Source organism: Poecilia reticulata, linkage group LG12 (genome assembly GCF_000633615.1).
Source record: "Poecilia reticulata strain Guanapo linkage group LG12, Guppy_female_1.0+MT, whole genome shotgun sequence".
Classification (NCBI taxonomy): Eukaryota; Metazoa; Chordata; class Actinopteri; order Cyprinodontiformes; family Poeciliidae; genus Poecilia; species Poecilia reticulata.
Window position 1 is genome coordinate 9,519,714 of NC_024342.1, and position 27,204 is coordinate 9,546,917.

The following is a 27,204-nucleotide window of genomic DNA, read 5'->3' on the forward strand; positions in this document are numbered from 1 at the left end:
GTAGAAAAAGGGTGAACAACCTGACTGAACAAAGTATTATGTACCCCACTGTGAAGTGAGTGAGCCACAGTGTGCTAATACATGCAGGTGAGAAGGAGCTTTGAAAATAATAATTAAAAAAATGGTTCATAGGCAAACATTTCTTCCAAATTTAGAAAATATCCATTCTGCAATAAAAACGACGAAGAATTAAGTTTGAAATACAATTTTCCATCAAATAAGCCAGACAGCTTGATAAAAAAACATGAACCTCTATCTGTTTAAGCAGATGATATCAAATTTATTTTGTATCAAAATATAACCTTATTTACATATGTGCATAGAATCTAAAGCCAGATAGCTTTTTTTTTTATGTGTCCAAAGCAAACGTGACCTTTTATCATTCTTTTAGCACCTGAGCAAAATCTCCTCTCACACAAAACATTAAATAAAATGCAAAATAATTCTGTACATTTTACAGCTTTACATCCATTACTTCTTCTATTTACAGTACACTCAGAGATTTGAATTAGGGAAGGCTCTTCTGGTGATAATTACACTTAATTACTGGAGCTAACTGGAAAATAAAAGATGTGCCATGATATTTAGCTACACTGACATAACAAAATGCTATAGGAATGCTTAAAAAATACAGTGTCTCATAAAATTCATCAAGCAAACATGTTTGAAAATGGGACTCAGAGCTTATGTGAAAATAAATTTAATATAGACTCATTTTTTTCTTTTTCATCTTTTGGTGTTTTCACCATTTTCCTTTTTGGTGAATTAGGTAACTTTGGATTTTTTATGGGGAAAAACCTGAGTACTTTTTTCACTAAAGCTTTAGTGAAGCCATCAGAGATTAGAATCAACCTGTAGCAACAACAACTAAAAAAACAAAAAAACAAATAAATGATGCTACTTTATCAACAACGTGGTAAAAAAACAACAAAAAAACATAAGTGAAATCAGAAAGCAAATGCGTCACATTTACAGTGATTTACAGTCAGTGTCTTTGGCTCCTCTGTGGTTCCCACTAGGAGCCCCAAATATCACAACCAGCTGCTTCAAGCAGCACTGAGAAGAGCTTGAGAGATTTTTCCATCACTATGTGACACATGACAATGTAGGAAATAGTGACGATGACTAATTTTTTTTTCCTGATAGTCCATATGCCACCGCTCTGAGGTGTCTTTGGGTTCTCTAAAAGCGCAGCTTCGCTGAGGTATTCCGAACGCCTCAATCAGACATCTCTTCCTTTGAATAGTCCATGGTTTTTCTCTTAAAGAAGCCAAGCTGCAGAAACAGAGGACTTGGTTACACAAGGACTGATTTACAGAATAATATAATAAATATTCAAATGCCCTTTTAACACCGAGACATAACCATTTCTTTTTCCTCACCGTCTGACATTTAATTCTTTTAACTTCTCCTGGTTTAGGTTAGTTCGAATGAGCAAAAAACGCTAAATCTAAATGCCAGAATAATGACAGTTGCTATAGTTGATTATCTTCCTTAAATTCAGAAATGTGCATACACCAAGATTACTGTGAATTTAAGCAATTTAGGAGAACCAAGAAGATGATGTTGTGGTTTGGATAAATGGAGGTGTACCTCGATGTATTCTAAGGCACACCTCAAACACACTGCCTCCTTATGTGACATATTGAGGAAATCAAGTCATCAAACAGAGACATTTATCCAAAAATCCATCTACAACTGGAAGTCCATGACAATGTTCTAGCAACTTTCATTAAGGTGGATTTTGGTGCAAAATGCGCATATGAATCCAAGAGCAAATTGAAAAGATCCTGTGCAGATAATTACTATTGATCGAAAAGAAAACATTATTACCCACAGCAGAGCTTATAGTTTTGAGAATTTTGGACTTAATGTCATTTTTTACTCGAATCAAGAAAGGAGCAGAGTTCACCTTGATTTTTATTTTTTGCACTCCATATTTTTTTAAGTTTGTTTGCTACCAGAAAATGCAGCTAAGCAGAGATGCTCGTTTTGTGAGCAGAGTTGAAAAGCGCATGCAGTTATTTTTTTCCCCGTGTTTTAATTGTCTATGCTTAATCAATTTGCTTAGAGGGCAAGACTATTCAAGACTTTTTTTTTTTTCTCAACTGAAAATGTGCAACAAACTGTTCAGGAGATTAGACAATCAACATGACATATGAGGCATGAAATATTACCTTCCAGAAAATGAAAATAATAAGCGCCAAGATCAACAATCCTGCCAAGGTACTGAGGAGGATGATGATCCAAAGAGGGATTCCTTCAATTGTTCCCTTTGAAATCAGGATCGTCACCTGGTCAGCACAAGCAAACATGAGCTCAGCACTTGCATACATCCTTACAAACAGGTGCATCAAGAAACTGACATGACAATTTCAAGAGTATAATCCCGAACACGACTTACATTTCTAGTTTTTGCATTGCTGCCCAGTTCAAACAGATGATTCTGTTTGAACGTCAACGAGGCATTCACCATCATCTTTAAACTGGTGAACTCACCCTGTAAGAAAAAGCAACTTTTCATGTTGCCGTCTCACCGAGAAAAACTAACATACTGCAGGTCAGAAAAGGTACCAACATCTGATCTTACCACAGTGAACGTTGGTTTCCACGCTTTGAAGGTAACGTTGACCTGACTCTTATTGGTTTCAGGGATGGAGCAGGTGAATGAGTCACATTGTGTTTGTCCACATTCCTGCAAAGAACATCACATCCACCAGTCAGAAAAGAACAGCAGCACCTCAGCAGCCACTGAAGCTAACATCTGACCACTGACCAGTAGGAAGGGAGTGAGAGTTTCCTTTTTTGGATTGTTGTGTTTAGGGGCAGGGGGTTCTTTACATTTTACCTGCAGAGCAGTGAGAAGCAGACATGAGAATCTTTTTTTTTTTTTTGCAATTTAGATATATTGTGTCTGTGTATGTACATACCCCAGTACTGTAGACAATGCGTGTTGGGAACAGCAACACGTTGAATAGAGGAGACCGATAAGGGTATATCACTTTAAGGTCAAGAGGTGGAGTGAGGGTATTACCAGCCTTTTCCATCTGAAAGATAAAAAGGTGGATGAGTCGACTGCATATTTCAAATAAAACATAAAAGTATGTAAAAAAAAAAGTTGTATCTTATTTGCAAGTGTTACCGTGTAGCTGATGTTGACCTCCTCTGTCATCCTTCCAAAGTCACTGTCTTTCACAGAGGATTGTTCACCATCTTCAATTGTTATGTAATTTTGTGAATGACTCCTAAAGGATTGCATATTTAAAAATTAATACAATATGTAACGAGATATTAAACCTGCTAAACCACATTTTGGCCACTTGGGGGCAGCAAACAACATTAACCTAACCTTGTCTTTTTATCGTTTCTTGATTTTGAACAATAGATTTACATGCTCCCTTTTTGTGAATTTTTTTGACAGCAGTAATAACTCTGACAAATGGCGTACAAAGTAACGACGAATGTAGGATACACAGTTTCTGATATTTTAGATATATTAACTTATTCTGACAATATTTAACAAATTATTTCACTACCAAAACATGCACAGAAACTTAGCAAATATCTTTGCTTTATGGAACTCCCTGCTAAACTTCATGATTACGTTAATTCATCTGCACAGATTTCCACTGCTACTTACACACTGAATATGACTCCAGCTTCATATTTCACTGGGATGAAGATTTCTTTATTGTTGTCATGTAGGGTATTTGGATTCTCTTCACTGTCACTGTAAGAAACATTTTTTGTCAATCTTTTCACACAAGTAGTCACTTTAACAATCCATGTTCCAATCAATAATGTGCAGCAAAAAAATAAATAATAAATGACAGGCTCACCTTATAGTTGTCACGTTGATGTAAATGTTCTCACGTATGTGAGATGAGTCCGTCTCAAATCTCACTTTAAAACTTTCCTGTTGATGAGAGATCACACGTTGAAATGTAATAACATAAGTAAAGTGAAAAGCAAAGCGAGTGTAGTGTCTAAAGCTAAACCTAAATCTTACCTTAGCTTTACTTCCCAGGAAGGGATATCCAACAGCGCACTCCACCTTCGTGTTATCCGGAGTGCACTCTTTCTCTGGCTGAAAATGCAAAATATGACATAATTAAACATCGTTTTTCTTCGACATTCTTCCATTAAAAAAAAAAAAAAAAAAAAAAAGCAGAAATCTTACCTCGACTTTAACGTAGTTGATGTTTGGTGTGAAGTTGAGAATAACCTTGGTGTTGTAAGCGTTGTCTCTTTTGTTGCTGATGTCAATCTTCACGTCAAGCTTGTCTTTTGAGTTGACTTGAATCAGCATGCTGCAGAAACACACACCACACACACACACAAAAAAAGTCAGTACGACTGACTGTCATGTTCTAGTTGTCCCACAGGGGGGCAGTCACGGTCTGGTTCACTTCTAAATAAAACTACATGACTCCAAACATCAGAAGGCAGCTGTTGATGTCTCTTACACATTTCACCCTTCTAATCACTTTAAATGTTTGTTTGTTTTTTACATAAAAAAAAATTATAGTTTCATGTTCCCTTCTTACAATGTGCAAGGATGGTGGGAAACTTTTTTTTATTTTAATCCTAATGAATTAAAATAAAAATATAATACCTTTTCTCACTCGGCTCTGCCGTGAGGGAGAGGTCAGTGATGCACTTTAATTGATCTCCGCAGTCGACTAAGGGAATCTAAAAGATAGAAATGACATTTAATTATCAGAATGGTCTAGTCAAAGTAGAGGGTTAAATCCACAGTACAGAATAAAACTGGACTCCAAAACCAAATTGAAAGCACACATTTCAAGTGAACGGTGCTTATTTATTGGCCAAAACATTTGCAACCAGAGAAACAAGATGGATTCAGAGCAAATTTTCTCTGCTTCTCAAAGGCTGTTTTAGTTTTTGCTGCGAACATCGGCCCAACACAATAATAAGCAAAAACGCATCTTTTTATGTTTTTTTTTTTTCCTTTCTGTGTCTTCTCAATAACAATAACAGGAAAACTCTGAAAAGTGACCCCTTTCCTTGAGTTACAGTAACACAGTGCATTGCTGCATTCAGGCATCTGACGCCGATGGAGGTCAGGCCTTTAACTCACAGACAGGAGATTTGGCACTGATGCATTTGTTGACACAAATACAGACTCTAATAATGTAGACATGAAGTGGACATCTTCTGTGATACTTCTCGCCTTTGTCGGGAAACATTGCTCACTGTTACTGATAATCTGCAAACCTTCTTTTTATGGCAAATACTGTATGCATGTGGGAGTGTGGGAAGATTTCCTCTGCCATTAAAACCGACAGAGGAAACCTTGTGGGAAACACTGAAGGATGGCAGTCAGCTGTTGCAGATAAGAATCTACTGCAGCCTGTTCAGATCCACAAGACATTTTTACTCATGGTTTATTTGTGCCGACAGACAGACAATGTTTGATTTAGATGAGGCTTACATCATTCTGTCTGTGATTCTTACAGGGGTGAGAAAAAAAACAAACTGCTCTTTAGCAGGAAGTGAATCACTGGAAGTCTGGTTACTTGCGCGCCAACACTGAGCCCACAAGCAGCAAAATGAGTAAGAAACAGATTAGATGTCTTTGGAAAGTTTCTTTGCAAAGGGGAAAAGGCCCAAAGAAGAGACAGGAGAATGGATTTATCCCGGACCGGTGGGTGAGTCCCACATTACAAACCTGCTCTGCGTAACATGCGGTGACTGGCTGCTAAAGAGGCAATGAAACTTCAAGCTGCTTTGCCACGTAGAGACCAAGCAGGCTGTGGATATAAGCAACACAGCTCGGGTGTCGTTGTCTCCCATCACTCCCTGATGGGACCGTCTCGTTGCAGAGAAACAAGCTCAGGGCTCCCATTAGTCATTATCGTGAGTTAAAATTTTTACGAAAGTAAAATGTTCGTTTTTGTGGCGTTTCTGTTATTTTGAAGGGATATATAAACATTACCATAGCGACCACAGTCAGAGCATTTGGGCAGTGGTCGAGAGGAGAACAGCGAGTAAAATTTCATAAATACTTGGAACAAGCAGTTAGGGTTCAGTGGGATATTATGTTTAATGTGGTCAAAGGAAGTTTGATCGGTTTTTTATCCCCCTTAATAAATGAAATGATCATTTATTTGAAAACTACATTTTGTACTGATTTTCGTTTGACATCTTTGACAGATATCAAAAATATTTTGATCTGTGCAACAAAAAAAAAGCAAAAACAGAAAAAGAACATTTTTAAGATCCCAAATACATTTCATACCACTGTATAACGAAAGGAAAGAAAATATGCTGTTTTATGTATGCAATTATGTCCTGTTTGAACAAAATTGCGAACATGAAGGCAGTTTAATATGCAAACAAAACGCATTTTAAGGCTGTTTGAAATCTTCTGCCTCATGGTTTTTGGTATCTGAATTAGTGAAATAGACAGTTGAGAGAGTTCTTACTGTCTTAGAGATAGATGTGGGTAGGGTTGCATCCAGGACAGGGCCTTTGTTCTCATCAGTAAGTCCAAATTCTAATGTAACGTTGATCGGGTCTTTGAAGTCCAGCCGGGCCTGAGGCAGAGAGAATACATGGAAAAAAAAAAAAAAAAAGATTGAGAAAAGGAGGAGAAAGTAAGCAAACAAAAGAAACACTGAGCTAACTTCCCCACCATCACTCTACAGACGACGGATTGATTAATGGATTCATTTCAAAGCTGCAGAATCTTTACCAAATCTGACGTGTAGCTGACTCACCACAACCTGATTCTTGCGGTGATGTGGTGACACTAATGACAACGTTTAATCTACAACTCGCAACCTTTCAGCCCCATAGCACTTATAATTCAACATCACACCTAGAACTGTGTATTGATTGTACAGATGCAAAAAAAAAAAAAAAAAAAAAAAAAAAAGGTTCAGAACCGACACTGCAGTGTCACTGGGGATGCAAATGCAAATCTCTCAAGAAACCTTCCAACAACTTGTGTGATATGTGGGACAAAGCTTTACGAGTGTTTTGAGAACAAGCATCGAACCGGGCCTACGTTAGCAAACCGTTTCAACTTAGTGTACAGAGAAAACTTCACGGGTACACCACCCAGTCCTTTACTCTAAACAAAAACACCAAACTGATCTCTGAGCAAAGGTCCAACAATCAGAATCCGTCCTCAGGGAACCATGAATGTCCACACAGATTTATGCACCAGTCCGTGTAGCAGATGTTGAGATGATGTTTTTACTTGTTAAGCTTCGGGGGGGGATATGGTTTCCATGGTGAGAGGATGTTAACAAAAGACAAAAAGCTACAAAATAATGTTGACTTTTTTTTTTGTACAAAACACATTGAAAAGTGATCTTTTGCAGTTTGTAAAAGAAAAACTGAGACTCAAGAGTTTATATACTGCATTTGATCTGTGATAGAATTGGTGATGTGGGTCTAAAACTCAAGCCTTGTTAAAGTATTCACACCCTTCATATTTCAGTGTTTTGAAAGGTATGAAAGTAATGGAATCTAAGCACCCATCACATTTTTCATATTTTTATCTATAAAGTAATTTGAAAACCATTCATTATTTTTGTCCACTAGGGAACCCCAAACATGGACTCGATCTATGCATTAGCTGGCAGCTAGACGGCAACAAGGGCAATAAATGGCCATAGTTTTGGTCTGTCACATTAAAACCCTGACAATACTACAATAAAAATCGATGAAGATACACACAAAATCTGAGAATATAAAACATCTATGTGTGAGCCATCTTGTTAACACAAACCTTTCAGTGCACAGATTTTATTCATGGTTGCTAACGACGTGAATGTCCAATAAACTGGCCCACGGATCATTGTTTGTTTGCACCGAGATAGATTCCTTTCGGTTCATAGCATACCATTTTTTTTTTACCGCTATGTCAAAATCTGCAGTTTCACTCTGCAGGAATAGCCAAGGGAAGAACAGATGCAGTGTTCATGTCCGAGACTAATTTAAAAAGCTCTGCCCTGGAATATGTGGGGAATTTCTGCACAGACTGGCACAGTAGGAATAGAGCAGATATTCATCATCTGCACACACACAGCAGGAGCAGCTGCTTCCACTGATTAGTTCCTCTTTCTGTTGCTTAAGGACAGCTAATCAGTGACTTCTTATGTTGCAGTGAAGGACTGGGAAAAAAGGAAAATAAGGAAAAAAGGAACAAAACACTGGAAATTCCTGTACACGCTGAAGTGCTAACATTAAAAACCATTTGCTGCAGCGAGAAACGAGCGATATAATTGATCAAAAAAGGCCTTCAACTGGAATGCTGTCTCCAGCAAACACATGCAGTAATTCATCTCCTTATAAATGTATTCACTTATTCGGGTTGTTTAAGACCTCGATACGTGTTAAGATCTTGTAGCATCACTCTGAAGAGATCAGAAGAAGTCAGCTTTATGCTTCAGCCATGCTCCTCCTACTCGCCAAGGGACCCCTCATCAGTTCATTTTATCCTCTCTACAACTAACAGCCTTCCTCATCACTTAAACGTAGCAAAAACCCTGAAATTAAAGCTGCAAAATGGACTGTAGGTAAATCTAGGAGAACATTAGAGTTAGCAATGAATAAAAGCGAAGTCTGACGATTGTTGTGTGCAAATCAACAACTGCACACTGTAAAAGTCAGAGTACTTACCGACATGATGAATCTTTCCTTCTTGCATATTATTTGTCCGTTGCTGATGGAGAATGTCTTTGTCACCCTACGATCACTTTTGTCCAAGTCCTGATCAATAAACGAAGCTCTGGCTTTGGCACGTGGAAGATCCAGAGTTATGTTATAGCGCATTTCTAAGGAACACAACAACAACAACAGAGAAAAAAAAGTTCAGTGAGTGGCAGAAGCACCGACATTATGCGCTGTGAAGCGAGAGAAGCACAAAGTACTCAACAGCTCACCCGTGGAGCTCGCATCTCTCTTCTCAGACTTGACCCGATATTGAAAACACACTGTGGTGTTCACACAAACAGATTTATGCCCCCTGTGTTCACACTGGTACTGAGAGTGCTGCAGGTTGATTTTAGCGGGTTCCAACGTCATGCTGGAAGTTAGCTCAGCAACATCTCTTGACCTTTTGAAATGAAAAGAGATACAGTTCAAAGACTTCCATGTGACAAACCAACACAAAGTCGTGAATACTCGAGAAGTGGACGGAACATTTTACGTGCTTTTCATAAATGTTAAATAAAAATAAAAAAAGAGTTCAGTCTGATATCTCTATATGAAGATGCAGTGCAACTGCTCGGTACTTGTGCAACCTAGAGATATCTGAGATTTATTTTTATAAACACTATCAAATCTGACGGAGAACTATTTTTCTAAGAACAATAGGCAACATAAATCAGTCTTGGGATATGCAAAGGCAGCAGAGGAATTCCTTAGCAGATTTGCAGGTGAATAAAAATCTGTTGCATATTTTGTTAGTTTTTTTATACTACATTTTTTAATAGATTTTTTTTCAGGCTAAAACTACAATAAAAAAGCAGTGAGCTTTTTAATTGTGTAGGAGTCATTACTGACGTCAACAATCTGGAGAACACCACATATGTCTCTATACAAATGCAAATATATATGTTCTTGGTTCTTTTCCATTTATCTTTCTGATCTTTTGTCCCATTCTCCCAGCAAACACCAAGGGACATAAAGAGACGTCAAAAGCACACAGAGATGTAATTTAAATGTAATGGTTTTGCTTCAGTAGTGAATTAAATTTGGTTGAATGTTAGCTGCATTTTGCTAAACAGTTTCATGAAAACATGATCATGGGTTCAGAGAAAATTTGTCCATGCTGCCAAATCCTATTTAGGCTCTAAGCCACATGGGAAATGGAGTTCTCACATAGCTTTGTTGACCTCTTACCAGGACACGCTGTGGGAGAAGATCTGCATGGGAAGCTAGATCGTAATGTGGGCGGATTCAACATACTGGTGACCAGCAGTGAAATACTGTATGTGGGAGAGGGGTTTTAACACAGAGATCATTAAGGAAGCCATTTGTCTTCAGCTTGGAAGTCCAACGGGACAAACACAGCTGTAAAAGCGCAGAATAAGACGATGCAAAGTGGACTTCTAAAATGATGCCTTTGGGAAGCGAGGGCCTTTGCTGCTTATGACTGAAATGGAATGTGTAGAAAAAAGGCTGAAAATTAATATGTGAGGATGAGTGAGTGCTCTCACCAGAACAGGGAAGCTCCTCCCAGACCTCCTATGGTGACGTCAATGATGCCGTCTCCATTTAGGTCCATGATTCCGTGTATGGACTGACCAAAGAACTTCACCTTTTCTCCATCCCCGCCTGCTGGGATGTGCTGCAGAGAAGGTAAAAAAAAAAAAGAAGCAAAGTTCAATAACGTGATCATTCAAGGAGGCCTTTTTTTTTTGTCAAAGATAAATTAGAAAAGCTTTCACTCATCTCAAGACATCTTTGACAAACTGATTTTTTTTCTTCCCGTCTCTCTTAATTTAAGGAAACAAAAACACATTGCAGTTGTTTTTATCGTTTACGATATTGCTGCATTTGGTCTTTGTGATTCTCACCTGAACTAGTCTCAGGTAATGGTTGCTTTTGTGCCCATGGTAGATGTAGACGGCTCCTCTGTGGTCATTCTCGAAAGGGGCACCGATCACCACGTCGTTGAACCCGTCAAGGTTGAGATCCGACACGGCGGCTATGGCTGTACCAAACCGAGCCCCGCATGGCTCGTTTTTCATGGCGCAGCCGTCCGAGTTAACTGTACAACAGGACTGGTTCATCGGGCTCAAATCAAACTTGTGCACAAACTTGCCCCTCTGGAAATAAAGAACGACAGATGATCCTCTCAAGACTCCATCTTTCAGCTGCAAAATGTCCAACGAGTGGCAATATTTTCAGTGTCATGTACCTCATTGAGTTTGTAGACGTAGACTTTACCCTGCTCATCTCTTTCTGGACCCATGTACATCGGAGCTCCAACTAAAAGGATGTCTGTGTAGGAATCGTTGTTGACGTCAACAGTCTGCAGGACGCTGCCGAAGTAGGAGCCGATCTGCAGAAAGATGCAGGAAACCATCCACTCATCAGGATTTGTTTGATTGCACCACAAACTTGTTCTATTTTTGACCTCTTAGGTTAAATATAATTCAACATAAAATTTGCTTTAAGACACAAACAGCAAAAACTAGCGATTTACAAAGACCACACTAAAAGAGTACTTTGGTGGCACTGTGAGGAAACAGCATTATGTGGACACCACATAATAATGTGATGTTGAAGCAACATCTTAAGACATCAACCATGAAGCTAACGCCTCAGCACAGGCAGGGTTTTCAAATCGATAATGATGAAGTATGCAAACAAATTTGTTGTCTTATTTCTAGTTTGCCAAAATTCCCCCCGTATGCTCCAGATTGGAGAAGTGCCAAACATTCTTCTATCATCGAGGTACTCACATATGCCGATGATCACTTATTGTATTTGATTATTACATCCTCTCCAAGAATGTAATGACCTTTTTTAAAACCTCTCATTTCCCCATGTAACTGAATAACACATAACACATTTCATCACACATAATTTACTCTGAAATTGCAGTCTTTTATACACATATCTAAATATAGCTTTCTTCTGAACCTGGAAGGATCTGCTGAAATATTTAAGCAAATATTTTTGCACTCCCATTCCTACTGCATTTACAGAGATGAACTGATGAACACTGACCTGCTCCCCACGCAGTATCTGCACAGTTTCAACCTTGCTGTCCTTTGTCAGCCGGTAGATAACTACCCGACCCGTGTGGTTGTATCGCGGTGCCCCAGTGATGTATAGTACACCTTGAGGGGTGGATGCAGACTGGACGTCATACCCTGCAAAAAGAACAAAGTTGAAGTTGCAAAAAAATTACATTATTACTGAAGTATCAACACACACCGCCTCCCCGGGTTTTTTGTGATATTTATAAACGCCTCTATGAGTCGCCGTTTATGTCAGCTTGTGTAGAGGAAACCATAAAGCACCAGTGGAAACTGGCAAGCGCAGACCCCTCCTCGGAATGGAACATAGCATCTCTGCAAGCTGCAGCCTGGCCTTCGGGAGAAATCATGTGCCATCACTTGGGTTTACAGACCGGACCAAGCAGTGCTCCATCTAATGACATGTTGATTAAATAATTTCATGTTAAGAGGCTGTAGTTGGTTTGAAAGCCGTAGAAGGCAAGAAGGCAGGAGGCAGAAAGGAGAGTCTGTATGCTTTATTTTATTGGGAGGGGAAAAAAGAGGAGCATCAGCTGTCAGAGTCAAGTTGCATGTTTTTCTCCTCTATTTGGCAATAACTCAAAATTGACTCTGCAGCTGGAGTGTTTAATTTAATACATTGGAATTTTTATTTTATTTTATCAGCTAAAGTTGTTTTCAGCATCATTCAGAGAGATTAACAAAGGGACTAAGGGACAAAGTGCAAATGTCTCAAAGCTAAAAGTAAAGACAAAGTCATCTGCTATTTCTGTTTTCTTTTATTGATTTTTGGATTCATCATTATCGCTACATGTATGATGTATGGGTTTTGGCTCACCCAAGTACTCTGCCAGTCCTCTGCGAGTTGTACCATCCTTCGGATCGTAAAACTCATCTTTTTCTGGATTAATTGTAGATTGAGCAGTCTGCATGATCACCGTCCCGTTCCAGTCATACGCTCCTACCGCTCCCAGTAACAAGCCGTCCTATGGGAAACAACACAGCAAATGCCAGAAGAACATGTTAGGCTAAATGACTTAATTAAACATACAAACATTTGTAAAACTACCGAGTTGGTCTCTTTCTTAATCTTTAAAATTGTAGATTGTAGAGTAAAATATGTAAAAAAAAAAAATGTTGTTGGGAACATCAAAGAGTATGAATACTTTTGTAATTTACTGGAGAGAAAATGAAATAAAAAGAAAACTCATCCATTCTAATGTAATCAGATTAGGTGTGGTCAAATAAGTCCTTATTTGGATAATTGGCTTCACTATGTTGCATTAAATAAGCTCTACACTGAGTCACACTGTGACTGTGGAAGTGTGTTGTCGCATGGTCAGTCCTCCGTGGCACAACTCATTTTGTTTGACCGTGTAAAGATGAAAGTCGCCTCAGGCACAATCATCACTGTAGACAGCGACAGAGGAGGTGATGAGCACAAGTCTGGAACAGGAAGAGGACATGCAAGAAAGGATCCTGTTTGTTCTAAGCCAATGCAGGAAATACCTATTGGATGAATTTTAGCACGGTGCGAGGGGGCAAAAATCAACAAACATCTAATTCAGCTTCCCAAAGCATCTCTTACGTTGTATGTGTCTTGGGTTTCACTAATGCTCTAATGCATTCAGACAAAACAGCACCAGTCTGCGGCAGAATGAGCTCAGGGGGAAAAAACCAGGATTATGTCTACAATTATCTACTGACTGAGGTGAATCACAGAAAGGCTGAAGATTCATCACAGAGAAAAATAAGGGAAATGTCTCTGAGTTGAGCATGTCTCTAAATAGGGCTAGGCGATATGCCTGAAAAACTTATGACAACAAGTGTTTCCTGTCAGTCGATATCAATAATTGTTGATGAGATTTTTGTTTTAAATATCTGAAATAATGTCAAGTTATGACATGACCTCCCCTAATTAATTCACAGTTTTCACGAAATGCCATTTTTTTTATGTTTAATCAGTTAGGTGGCAAGGTGGCAAAACCTGAAACTGCTGTTGCACACGTTATGGTGCGTTCACACCAAAAGCGTTTTCTGGTGCGTATGGTTTACATTAGTAATGGGTCCGGCAACACCGATGCGTCAGCGCATGTGTCAAGCCCACAGACCAACACCCGTGTCGGTGCGCGTATTGGTTTAAGCAAGTCACGTGACCGATACAGGAACCGTTTCAAAATTACATTAAGGCGCCAAACTAAGGAAGCGATTCTGTCAATCTGTCAAATGCATTTGCCAAACGAATTCTTGATCTTTTACAGCGTCAACTATGGAGCAGCTTCAAAGGAAAGGTTTCCACAGTAGTGCGAGTCCATTTTGATCTTCTATTGGAAAATAAATGTTTTCATTTTTGTTGTTTCATCCGGTTCTTGTCGGTTTCTACTTGATCTATCTGAATCCAAATTCAGCTGAAATTGACTCTTAGTTTACTTTCATATTATGTTCTGCAGGTTAAGTGTTGCATATGTTTCACTAAACTGTCTTATTTAAATAAATCCACCTTTTCAATGCTGAGGCATTATGAGGCCAGGCATGAGAATGAAGTCCTAGATTCACCTAGATAAACAGCCATTCTACAAATTACTCGGTTGTATTTTATAAATTATTTCTTATACAGTGAACCCTCGCTGTAACGCGGTTCACTTTTCACGGTATCCCTGCTTTGCAAATTTTTTTGTGCAGTTTTTTTTCCCCACAGTGTTCTTCGTCCTAATTGACCATATGATTGGTAAAAACAGTCTCCGCGCTTCTTCTCTACTTGAGTGCCTGAGACATATGGTATTTAATACAGATTGGCCATTCAGGAGATGGAAACTGAAACTTTGAATGCCAGCTGGAAAAAAACTGTGGCCAGAGGCAACAAAACCTGACCGGAGGCTCGTTGAAGAGATCCGTCGCTCTGCCGTAGATACAGCTGTGAATCTCGTGGGGCAGGTAGGAGGAGACGCTTTAGTGACATGACTGCGGATCACATTAATAAGGCCCGATTGATGCACACGCACATCCGCTGACCTGAAAACAGGTTTTGTTATTTGGTATTAATGTAGAGTATTTAATTATGCTGTATAATAATTTGAAAAACTAAAGGTAACTACTTCACGGATTTCGCCTATCACGGGTTATTTTTGGAACACAACCCCTAAGAAAAACAAGGGTTTGCTGTGAATGTAGTGTTTACTTCATTTTTTTCTACAGCAGAAGTTTTGTCAAAAAAGTGTAACAGGCTAAATTTCAAAAGGTTGTAAAAACTTTTTTTTTAAATAAAAATCTGTGGAAAAAGAAACAGTCCATGCATCCTCATTTCAAACACATTCACTTAAATTTTCACTTTATGGTACATGTCCACATTCTTTATTGACTGTATATCAAATATATTTTAAATGTAACTGAAGATATGACATAATACAATATGATATTCAATAAAATACAAAGACTTAAATCATATTGTATAGAGTAGGTCATCAAATCACTACGATGCCTGTAGTAATTTTTAATGTCCAGCAGGTGTCAGTATTGAGTGACACAGTATCACACAGAATCGACACAATTTTGCTATGTGTCGAAACGATACATGACGCCTCATCTACCTAGTTTACATTCAAAGTCTATGTGGAGCGTTGGACGTGTTGGACGGCTCAAAACGCTCCAATCCATTCAAATCGTGCCGTGCAATGGCCCTCAACGGGCCTCCACATAGACTCTGAATGACTATGTGGAGGCTCTGAACGCACCATTACCCAACAGACTGTTGCTTGGCAACCAAAGAGTGAGTGATTTAGGATCAAATTTTTTGGCAATTCCGATTTTTTTTTTTGCCAGGGCCGTTCACACTGCCAGTAAATGCGACCTGTATGCGTTCTGCAGTGTGAACGGGCAAACCATCTGAAATTGTCCCGCATGCGCACTAGAGGGCGCAATAGAGTCAGCGTTTTCAGTATTCTGCCAACCGCCATAAAAAGAAGAAGTGCTCAGCGTTTGCGGAAGTAAACATGGTTGCTAACGGTGGAGCTTAGCTTACATATTTGAAGTTGTTGTCCGGCCAGAGCAGCATATTAACAACTTAATCCTCATTATAGTTCGTCATGTTTGTTGTTTTTCTTCCCGCTTGCGCATATCAGGATGCAGAATAGTGAGATTTGTTGAGTATCTCACTATTCTCAACAAATAGTGAGATACTCACTGAACGTCACTGGACGTCACTGGACGTTCAGTTCATCCGAACTGAACGTCCAGTGACGTTCAGTTCGGATGAATGCGACCTGAACGTTAGGTCGCATTTAAATCGGATACGTGTCGGATATGGGTCACATTCAAAAAAAGAATACGACCTGTTCGGTTCACACTGCCTTTAAAAGATCGGATACAAGTCGCATTACGTCAAAAAAAAATTCGGAATTGGGTCACTTCAGGCTGCAGTGTGAACGCACCCTTAGTTGAAGACAGTCACCTTGCTGAGCTCGCCGTGAGCGGTTGAGCAGCTAAAGCCTTTCCTCTGCCTACATCTCCCAGAATGCCATGTGGTTCTGGATCGGAGTTCAGTGAATATTCTTTAAATTGAATTTTAAATATTCTATCATATGTATAATCTATCGATATTAATCATGTGTCTATTGCAATATACATTGTCATTGTTTTATTGTCCAGTCCTACTTCTAAAAAAAACTTTTATATTCAGATATTAGTATTCCAAGTTGGACTTACTTTAAAAGCATGGGCACTGAATCCAGCCTGGGACATCTCCATGTCAAAGGAGGAGGTAAAGTTTCCAGATGTTGCTGAGGAAGAATATATTGCGTTGAGCGATGCATAGATAAGTAGCACAAAATAAAACTGTCTTGTGGCTACATAATAGCTTCGTAAAAATATATTCATTTAAATATTTATGTCAAACTGGAAAAAAAACTTAGTTTTGAATCTCTTATCTGGAGGCTTTATCAACAAAACTTGTGTGGATTTCCTATTGAAATTTTGCCTGTGTTTGAACTAAAAAAAAATGCACAAGTAAATCACATGCCATTTGGATATCATACATAATTTCTATAACGTTTTAATGAAAATACTTCCTGTTCGGATGAACAGTCACAGTGTTCCTGTTATATTTGCAAAATCTAGTCGTATTGCAGACAGATGGATGCTGCAGATGGAACCATCTGCATGTGTCATGTAAAACTTCATAAATATTATTTTGTGCTTTTTACCTTCCAGGGCAAAAATCTTTCTTCCCAGCGTATCCGCTAAATTCACCAAGAACACCTCGTCAGACACATTGAAGAAGTGATCCTGTGTGGGTTTACTGGATATTGACTTAATCTCATCAATAAACTTCTTCACCTCTTCTTCACTTTTATTTTCACGTTTGTAGTATCCCAAAACCTGTAAACGTTAAAATTATTTCTTGTTTAAATACATCAAATTTACACTAAATGATCAGAAATGTCTGACAATGCAAATATAACTTTTGTACTCACAGCAATGCCAAACCTCTCGATGCGATCCTGGTCACACTCGCCAATGACGTCGTCTTGCATGTAGAAGTCATGTGACTCTCCATCAGTCAAAATCACCATGACTTTTTTTGCATCGGGTCTTGCACCTCTCTCTTGCGTGAAGGCCTCCTTCCTAAGTAAGTACACAATTAAATATGAAAGCAGTAAGGTGTGAAATTCTACATGGTTTTATAGATCAGCTGAGAATTGCAGGTTACCAGGCAATTTGCATAATGAAATGGACAAATTAACTGAACCACAATAGATTGGTTTCCTACAAGAGAAAACAAGATAAGATCTGATAATCATGTTTGAAATGTTTGAATATTTATTCCTTGAAATCACACTCCAACGCAATGACAGTAAATAATATAATTGTAAATATACAATTAACCATCTTCTGGTAACACTAGACTTTGAGTCTGAACATTGGTTAATAATCCCTGGGATATCTTCTTATGTGCACCACCTGTTTTCTTGTTATAATCGACGTTGCCAACTTCAGTTTTGTAAATTTTGGCAACATAAAGCTCTCTTAAAAACAGTCCAAAGAGAAGTCTTTTTGAAAGTTGTAACATTTTTGGTGAAAAGTGTTTAAAATTCACAGCAATGCTATTTTTTTAAATTAATTTTTAGTGTTTGTTGTTTAAAAGTCATTAAAAAATGAATACTGTATTTATTAAGCTGACAGATTTATGGCACATAAAAGTACTGAGTGTAAAACAATTGATAAGAATCAAATTTCCTTTATTTAAACTATCCAATATTTCTTAAGGTAACTCCCATCTCACTGCTTATTGCTACAAAGCCTATCAACTACAAATTTACCTATGCTGGAAACTAAACATGTTGACTTAAAAAAACAAAACAATGACATTTGTCAAATTAAATTAATCCTATGTGAATTTCTGCACAGAATTAACATTGCATTTGAAGTTAAGTTCTGACAGACATTTAAATGGGATGAACGTAACAATCAGTGAAAACATCTGACAAGTGCAACTGAATTGAATTAGTTTAAATGAAAAGTGCAGCTGGTGCGGAGTACCTGGCAGTGTCAATGGCCAAGAAAGTGTGAGTTTTTGTCCCCAAGTGCTGAGGAATTTTTTTGACAAACGTAAGCAGCTCTTTGTTGTTGTTAAACTGGCTGAGGTTGACATGGTGCTTCACATCCTCACCATAGGACACTATGCCCACCTGGAAAACATATAGATATTGTATTAAATGTTATTCCAGTTTTTCTTTATCCTACTAAATGTTCCTTTCCTGGACTGCTCGTCCCAGGCAGCCTGTCTACATTGTTTTGTATACACAGGACCTCATCTTCAGTGAATAATCTGACTTTCAAATACAATGCAGCAAAATGAAAATATATTTTAGTGTCTACCTGTGGAAAACTCTCTGCTGTGGCCTATACAAAGATAGTTGTAATAAAGATTCAAATGACTTTTTCCAGAGCAACTGGTACTGATAAATTACTGACCTGAGCCTGCTTGGGTCCAACCTGGACTCTTTCCAAGAAACGAACAAGAAAGTCAACAATGTTTTTCCATGGGTAGATACTGTTTGATCCATCTAGTACAAAGACAATGTCCATATTGCTCGTACAATCTGAAAAAAAAAACACAAAATTGAAATGTCAAAAAAGTAAAGGACATTATTTTTCAATCAGTTTTTTTTCTATATAAAAGGCAATTGGTGATGTTTTTTTATATAATTGGAAAGCCTGTCTAGTGATCTTTAAAATGGCATGCAACTTATCAAAAAAGTACATAGCTGGAATGAGAAACACAGCTGTGTATGTGGGTTGCACAACTATTATATTAGAGGGGAGGAATTGCCTAAAACACAATATTTTACAGGAGATGCAAAACATGCTTTTTTATTTATTTTTATACTAACAGTGATTCTGAAAGTTCACATTTCCTGTTCAACATACTTTTTTACTGGTCTGAATAGACACTTTGGACTACTAATATTTCCTCATATACACTCACTCAGCAATGGTACAACTGTTCAACTGCAAATGCAAATAGTCAACCAATCACATTTCATCACCTCGCATAACTCACTTGTGTTAAAGAAACAGCATCAGAATGAGAAAGAAAAGAGATTAAAGTGATTTTGACCCCAGCACTCAAGTATTGAATATTTCAGAAATTGAGGATTTTTGAGAATAATTGATTCAAAAACGAGTAAACATCCAGGAGAATGGACAGACTGGGTAGAGATTATAGAAAGGCAACAAATACCTTGCTACAACCTTGTAGCGAATGGACAACAGCAACAGAAGACCACAAACAGCCTCATGAAAGAAGGATCATAGATTGGAAAAACATTGGCTGCTCTACTGGCCCACCTGAATCTAATGATTTCAACTTTAACACTTGTATAGAATATGGCATAAATGACATGAAAGTGGGCAATGCATTGTCTAAATCTAAACCTGAATATTATTACTGACAATCTCCATCACTCTACGGCTGTACCAGCCTTCTGGTGGCTGACTCCAGAAGGATAATTTGCCACACCACAAAGCTCAAATTGTCTTGAAATAGTATTTATTTAATTTTTTAACAACCAATAAGTTTGTGTTACTCAATCAGCCTCCGCAGTCAATCTCGGAGGAATGTTTTGTGACATCTTATTAAACATAAACCATAAGGAACTCAGTCATGACAGCAAATGAGGTTCAATTGGTGCCAACAACCTGTACCTAATAATGTGGCCTGTGAGTGCACATGGATTTTGCGGATCATCCAGTTCTCGTTTTTAAGCTGCTGTGTCACAAACATCCAAGGCAACGTTTTCTGGTTACGTGAATAATATGCACAACTTTCTCTAACAGGTTCTTGATAAATTATATTGAAATCACAAATGTAGAGGACAACGTGTGAAAATAACACAAATGCTCTAGAGCAGTAATGAAAGGATCTGGAGCTAAAGATCTGATCTGTTGATTACTGGGTTAAATCTACTTTTAAACACTACATGATTCATCCATATATTTGTTTCTAGTAAAAGAATAGCAAGAAAAATGATCCTGAAAGAATCTGACAAACAGATAGAGGCTATGACTGGCCTCTGTTTACACTACGTTTTTTTTTTTTTTTTTTCCTGGTTGTTTCCTTCCAGGGAGACATAGTGCAGTAAACCGTCTCCTAACTTGGGCATACAATGCAGCAGAAGTACTTGGGCTGGGCCAAGTCAGAGAGGAATACGAGGTAGCAGACAAGTTTACATTAAAGAAGAATGCTCTAATCTTCCCCTCCTGGTAAGGGAGGGCGAGTTTGATGCCGGGGTCTTGGGTGGTACCGCTATGATCGGTAGATACTTCTTATCACTTATCCTGACCAGATAATTCGTACAGATGTGTCATGTTCTGCGCAGAGCGGCTGCGTGTGGCTCAGGCGAGCGGCGTACTTTGCACTCCGGGAGCTATGGAGTTGAGGATCTGGAACGACGGGCTGACGTTCGCACAAACTCCTGAGATGTACTGTTGCTGGCCGCACATGTAGCCATACTGAGGACCACACGCCTGTGGAGATAAAAGTCACACACACACACACACACACACACACACACACACACACACACACACACACAAATAAACTGAGACAGTGAAAGAGAGGATCTCACAGGTTTACGACTGGTTATCATTTCCATCAGTATAAGGTCATGGGTGAAAGGAGGTTCAGGGCTACTGGAGAGCAACAGCAAGGATCCCAAGAGGAAAGAAGTACTCAAATGGACTAAACAGAGGCTGTGTTGAAGTGCTGGAAAATTCTCAACAACTACACAAAAAGATGCAGGGGTCTAAAAGTACACAAAAGTTTAAAATATAATTAATAATCATTTTACAGTAGTCTAATTATGACAAATATTCCAAAAATGTTCTTGATATTTTATTGTGTATATAATATTTGAGCATTGCAAGAGATCCACAATTGTTTCACTACTTTGTGAAGTTCAGCTTAATGACTGTCGAAAGCCTATAAATACTTCATAAGAACAGAAAAATATGTTTTTTAAACTCAAGAACTGGTAAATCATTCCTTCTAACCAGGACATTTCATACTTCAATAAGCTCCTGGGAAGTCCTCATAGTTCATCTCCCGCTGCAGAATTCATCAGTGTAAAAAACACTGTCCAACAAATTTCTGTCCAATTACAAGATATTTAAATAAACAATAGTAAGGCCGACATCTAAAATATATGCCTTATAAACCTTCATTCTGCCCCTGGAATCTAATCCTGTGCTTACTTAAGACAAACAAATTTGTTTTCATTTCTTCTTTATTTTATTAAAATAAGTCCACTGCAAATTATGCACAATGTAAATACCCATCTACACGCTTGAGGTTTTCACGCCTTGACAATCTCAGAAGTGCTTTCCACTTCTACACAAAACGTTCCGTTTCTTCATCTGTACAGTCGGTTTACAGTTTCACGTTACATTCCCAGGGCAGCGCGTCTCCATGAGGAATATAGAGCAAACTGTGCCATTCAAGGGCCAACTTACACACTTCATAGGAGGAAATAAAATGATTTTAGTCTTTTGTGTGGAAGATGTACACTTCCTGCTTACCATAAATCCCCCAGTGGGATTGGTCACCAGAGTGGTTCCCATGGTCATGTTTTCCTTTACTTCATGCAAGTTGGGAACAGTTGTGTTTGCTGGAAAAGAGCAAAAAAGAAAAGAAAAAAAAGCTGAGTGAATAAACACGACGAGACAAACAGAACTCAGCACAGAAAACGAACAGCTGAACAAATTCCTCTCCTGGATTTTCCCACAGGAAGACTACGGCTTCTGTCTGTTCAGCAGACATAATAGTCACCGATGTATGTGCTTTAAACACTGTTTATGTTAGCTCTAAGTGTAGCTTATTGCTGTTAAAACAGATGATGATGTTGTAGGAAGGAAAGGTTCTGGGGTGAGGGGCGGTTGAATCATTAAGCAATCACAACATGTGGCTAAAATTAGCAACCAATTCCTTGACTTGGGAATGATCTGGATTTGATTTTTTTTCTCTTCAGAGGGATTCACATGCTCTCACAAACACATTTGCATGCCATTTAACTCTGAATGATGCTCCCCAGGAGGGGATTTTCACGAGAAGAAATATGCATCTTGCCTTTCTTTAATACCCTTCAGTTTATTCCAAAGAGCAAACTGTAATTACACAGAGAATATTTTGGATTGGACAATATGGTAAACAAAAGGATGAGAAATCTGTTTATCAGTCGTCTGTTCCTATATTCCTAATTATCTTTGATGATTAACGACACTGATTCACATCCTGTGGCTCATCATATGTTCACATGCAACAGGAAGGAGAGCAGAGGAAGGTGGATGATGTGCCGCAAGCCTGATACAAATCTGAAAAAGACAACAAATCAGTCTTAAACAGGCTGTGAAATATTCTCTCCAATGTAGAAAATACTAATACAACCATTGGTGATGTTATTCCAAACAGTACTAAATTAAGACATTTAGTTGAACACACAATAAATGCACCAATAAACAGATGTTTTTATTCAATGCCAAGTAAAATAACTTGTGAAATGATGATGAATTTTCCCCATCGACCAAGCTGGTGGATGGGTTATGGAACTATGGTTCTATAAATGTGCTAGGATGTGACACATTAAGATCCAGACCACATGTAATGTCCTCCTCTGTGTTAATCAGCTGAGGTGGTTTTCTGCTGTTGGTAAAATCATGTCCAGGTGGCAGGACCCTTTCAGTGAACTTTAAAGCAAGCAGAAATCCTTCAGTGGAGATTAAACCTTTAATCATCTTGGATAATAGTTTGAAATCCCAGTTTGCTCTTTAGAAAATGTTTAAGTCCCCATAGCAGTACAGAGGAGCTAGTATTTGCTTTTTGTATTAGTTTTTTTTTTGTGTGCCTCTTTTACACATTTTGATTTAGGAAACAGACTTTAGTGTACTTAATAATAAATATAATATTTTATAATGTGTCAATAATTCTGAGAAATATACAGAAATTCCTTGCTTCTTTGAATGTCCCCAATTATAAGTGAGATAGAGAAAGAATGTATCATTTGGACAGAACTCGTGATAAGGCATTAATAATGTTTTGACTAGTTATTTATGCATGTATGCACAAATAACCTACATAATTATTCTATTCTATCCAATATATACACCATAAATCACCTTTTTAAACATACCATAATCAAGTCTGTCTAAAAAAACATGGGTGTCGGGTGACTTCTTGGCAGTATTTCATCACGCTTAATGATCGTGGCAAAACCACTTTCCAATTTCACTGTTTGGATGGAAGGGGTGGTTCAAGATTACAACACATCAACCGCACAGTTTAACCTTATGCCTCATTATGGTTTGGGCTTTATCGTCTGTGCTGGGAAAACTATAAACCCAATGTGGAGACAGAGCTGGCAAAGTGGGACTGCTGTGTGTCATTAGTAAAAAAACGCTCAGAGCGACAAGCTGACTGACAGCTCATGGTGATGGAACGGGCATGCTGAAGAAATATCAACACAGATCCAAGCTGTGGTTGATGTGTCACTTTAAAAGAAAATTCAGTTTATAATATAAAAATAAGGGGGGCGGGGGGGAATCCAAGTGTGTCTCTGATTAGTCTGTCTGAAAGTGCAAAGCTAATTCAATTCCAAATGATTTATTGAGTTTTTAATAAATAAACATGTCTGAGCCACTGACCAGAGACCTGAGCCACTCTAGTGACCAGTTCCAGTGTGCAGCTCCTCTTCCTCCCTGTACAGATGTCAACACAAAGATGGACAACTTGCAAAGGAAATGTTACGTGCTGTGTAGCAGATAAGTCTCGTTTATCTGCATAATTACGATAACTTGGAAGGATGAAACATTAAAACCTTGTTTATCGTCCGTCTTCCTGTTCACATGTAGCAACGTCAAAACCCAATCAGATTAGCAGTTACTCTAAGCAGAATATTTTAAGGTATTGCACACAAAAAGAGCCAAATGAGCACACAAACATTACATTTACTTACCAATCTTTTTTTAATAGATTGGTATAAACAATTTCAGAGAAGGACGTTGTGGATGTTATTTGATGAACAAGGGATAAAGACCAGAAACGGGAAAAAGCCCCAAAGCTCATTTTAGTTAAGAATTTGAGTTGTTTCCTTTATCTTTTGATCTAAATGTAATTTGGTTCACTCAAGTCGTTTTCAGTACCATGAAAGCTTCTGTACAACAGAGATTTGTTTTAACAACTAACTGATTTTTATTGTCTTTAATATGCTCAGCCTTGAGGTAGAAACAAACATCTTTATTAAATCAAACCAAATCCTTTTATCAGGCAGCATAATCTGTAGTTATCATGTGACTCACAATGTAGACCTGATACAACGGGTTCAAATGCAATTTAAGATCTGTAAGATTTTCATTTATTATTCCTAAAAATAATTACACTCTTACACCCTTTCACTTACAAACTACTATGTTATAGTACTGAGAAAAGTTTAAAGACATATTAAGAAGGTATGAAATTGTCAAGCTTACAACAATTCATGTGATATTCTTAACTCTAGTATAATGATCTCAGTCATTTTTATGTTCTTAAGCTGGACAATTCATATAAAAATTGCCTGATGGTGGTGTAAATTGTCTGCCCAGGGCAGCTGTGGCTACAATATAGCTCACCATTATCATTGTGTGAATCTGTGAGTCGCGTGAAGCGTTTTGAACTAGATAAAGTGCTACACAAGTACAGAACACTTACCATTTAGCATAGCCATTGTGAAAATACGGCCTATAGGCATTGGCCAGTATAAGATTCTTTCAGCCGACTGACCAGCAGTGCACAGCAATAGGTGGAGAAGGGAAAGTGATGGTCTATGCCCCACAGCTATTAACAATAGTTTAAACCTGGATTAATTATAAGCAGAACACACGTACTATTACAGCAATTCCTTTAGTTGGCAGGTTTAAAGTACTTACTTTTAATTTCATCTCATTCAAACTTTCAACTTAAGGAAAAGTATTATGGCAAACTTTAGCATTCCTTTAAAAACTATAAAAGTAATGAATTTAGTATCATCTCTTCAGTACAGGAGCAATGTCAGGGGCCAGAACCAGTTCTACAGGGTCCAGTTCCCCTGTTGGACCCTAGTACCCCTTAAGGCTTCATGTACCTTTGTATTGCATAATTAACGTAAAAGCAAAAATGTGTTATTCTTACTTGGCAGCTCCAGTTTGATGCAGGTATTGTCCCCCCGTCCAACAGGACATTTGTAAACATCTCCCGTCCTTCTGGCAGGCTGGCCTGAATGCGGCGATCCAATCAGAACCCTGAGGAAAAGAAAGAAAAAGATTAGGCTGTTGGCTGAGTGAAACTACAGCCAAAAGCAACAGGAAAACGTGCTGATTTTTACAATTATGATAATAAGCAGAACACACGTACTATTACAGCAATTCCTGGAGTTGGCAGGTTTAAAGGACTTACTGTGCGGTCCACAGCTATTAACAATAGTTTAAACCTGGATTAATTATACTTTTATTGTTAAATTAAGCATAAATATTAGGGTCGGCTTGACTTGGAAAGCTCTTAAAGTTTATCATGATTGGCCTAAGCGACTTATGTTAATTAACGGTATTATCACTTTAAGCTAACAAAAAAAAAATCATTCCATTTAGTTTTTACATCACTAAATTCAGTTAAGATGTTGCAGCTGTTTGCTGAACGGAGCAGTGCTGCTCTTTCTGAGCGCCTGTTTCTGCTATTTAAGGTCAGGGTGCCCAACTGTGTCAACGATACGCGTGTGCATGTGTGTGTGTGTGTGTGTGTTACACGAAATCCTGCCACCCCGTCAGTAAACTGATGCTAAAAACAGGCGGTCATCTGCCTTCCTCTGAACACTTAGGCTTATTAACATTCCTCGACTCTGATGGGGTCATTTAAAACGAGCAACGAAGCGCAACAACAAGGGACTCGGACTGCCATCTGCTTGTGAGAAACACCATGACATAATGATTTACGCCACTCCGCAGGTTTTCTCTAAGTCCAGCTGTTAGCACATGTCGAGTGAACAATTATGACATCAAAAATGTTTCAAACAGTCTTTTGGGTCAGATTTGGCTTTTTTGCTGACATCAAATTTCTGCAGGAACAAGTAAAAAGTGTTTCTTGAAACTGTCTTGCAACATTTTATTTGGTTGACTAAACAGCAATGCAACATATTCCTAGGATTTATTGCAACACCTCTGAACAATATGAAACTGATGGCGAACCAAAGCTGCAGCGCGCTGAATTATGATCATGCCACATCGTGCTGCATTTGTGCGGATGCTTTAGTTTTCATCACCACCGAGGGCGGAGAACTGGTGGCTACATCTGCAGCTAGTTAGTCGCCTCCCAGTCATGGCGATATTTGTGCTAAATCGCCATGTGATTGTGAAGTTTGTTAAACACAAAGTCTGCAGTTCTCGTCTCAATCATCCAGCGTCTCTCTGGTCTGCACTCCAGCTTCTTCACCCCCGTTTTTTCTCTCTGGGTTCAATTTCTTTTCACTGGGACTTTGACTGATTCTTTTCCCAATGGCTTAAAACCAAAATTACATGGTTACAGGCCCAGCTGACTCCACCGATTAGCAGTGAGTGAATTAGAGTAACTTATATCACATGAGCTTTATGGAGCTCCACGTTGTGCAACAGAACCAGGTACGTCTAATCTGAGATCAAATGTGGCTTTGCAAAAGGTTGGAAAGAAGCAATCTCAACTAGTAAAGCCCGGTGCAACTAAAGACGAGATATAGAAATAAGGAACCAATTTATAACACACTAATGAGTAAGCAACAAGGCTTTATAAGTGTTTTCACAAGTTAATGCAGCAGCAGGCAGTCAGGGATGTTTGGTTTCAGTGTAAATACACTGAATATATTGAGCAATTTATGGTTTCAGTCAATAAAGGCAAGAATCCCTATTACAGCAGTTGTTGTGCTCCCTCTCGCTTATTTTTGCACGT

The 27,204-nt window shown here is 38.4% G+C and overlaps 1 protein-coding gene across 3 annotated transcripts in view; it reads right to left on the bottom strand.

The window, feature by feature from the left end:
• Positions 1 to 27,204, bottom strand: part of itga1 (integrin, alpha 1) — a 63,573-nt gene that overhangs the window by 16,812 nt on the left and 19,557 nt on the right. For 2 of the 3 annotated variants that reach the window (XM_017307800.1, XM_017307801.1), the window contains exons 3-27: positions 25,423 to 25,532; positions 21,801 to 21,889; positions 20,636 to 20,750; positions 18,696 to 18,823; positions 18,261 to 18,409; positions 17,195 to 17,345; positions 16,925 to 17,099; positions 16,428 to 16,501; positions 12,565 to 12,712; positions 11,716 to 11,861; positions 10,901 to 11,044; positions 10,557 to 10,808; positions 10,197 to 10,327; positions 8,919 to 9,091; positions 8,656 to 8,810; positions 6,450 to 6,560; positions 4,616 to 4,692; positions 4,181 to 4,310; positions 4,010 to 4,087; positions 3,840 to 3,916; positions 3,641 to 3,730; positions 3,143 to 3,245; positions 2,931 to 3,047; positions 2,777 to 2,848; positions 2,591 to 2,695 (exon numbers count right to left, since the gene is read on the bottom strand). In XM_017307800.1, the coding sequence (XP_017163289.1) occupies positions 2,591 to 2,695; positions 2,777 to 2,848; positions 2,931 to 3,047; positions 3,143 to 3,245; positions 3,641 to 3,730; positions 3,840 to 3,916; positions 4,010 to 4,087; positions 4,181 to 4,310; positions 4,616 to 4,692; positions 6,450 to 6,560; positions 8,656 to 8,810; positions 8,919 to 9,091; positions 10,197 to 10,327; positions 10,557 to 10,808; positions 10,901 to 11,044; positions 11,716 to 11,861; positions 12,565 to 12,712; positions 16,428 to 16,501; positions 16,925 to 17,099; positions 17,195 to 17,345; positions 18,261 to 18,409; positions 18,696 to 18,823; positions 20,636 to 20,750; positions 21,801 to 21,889; positions 25,423 to 25,532 (3,100 nt within the window). Of the gene's footprint in view, positions 1 to 6; positions 1,276 to 2,177; positions 2,295 to 2,404; positions 2,501 to 2,590; positions 2,696 to 2,776; positions 2,849 to 2,930; positions 3,048 to 3,142; positions 3,246 to 3,640; positions 3,731 to 3,839; positions 3,917 to 4,009; positions 4,088 to 4,180; positions 4,311 to 4,615; positions 4,693 to 6,449; positions 6,561 to 8,655; positions 8,811 to 8,918; positions 9,092 to 10,196; positions 10,328 to 10,556; positions 10,809 to 10,900; positions 11,045 to 11,715; positions 11,862 to 12,564; positions 12,713 to 16,427; positions 16,502 to 16,924; positions 17,100 to 17,194; positions 17,346 to 18,260; positions 18,410 to 18,695; positions 18,824 to 20,635; positions 20,751 to 21,800; positions 21,890 to 25,422; positions 25,533 to 27,204 lie in introns of those variants that run through there. The other variant, XM_008423751.2, reaches the window with a different exon arrangement.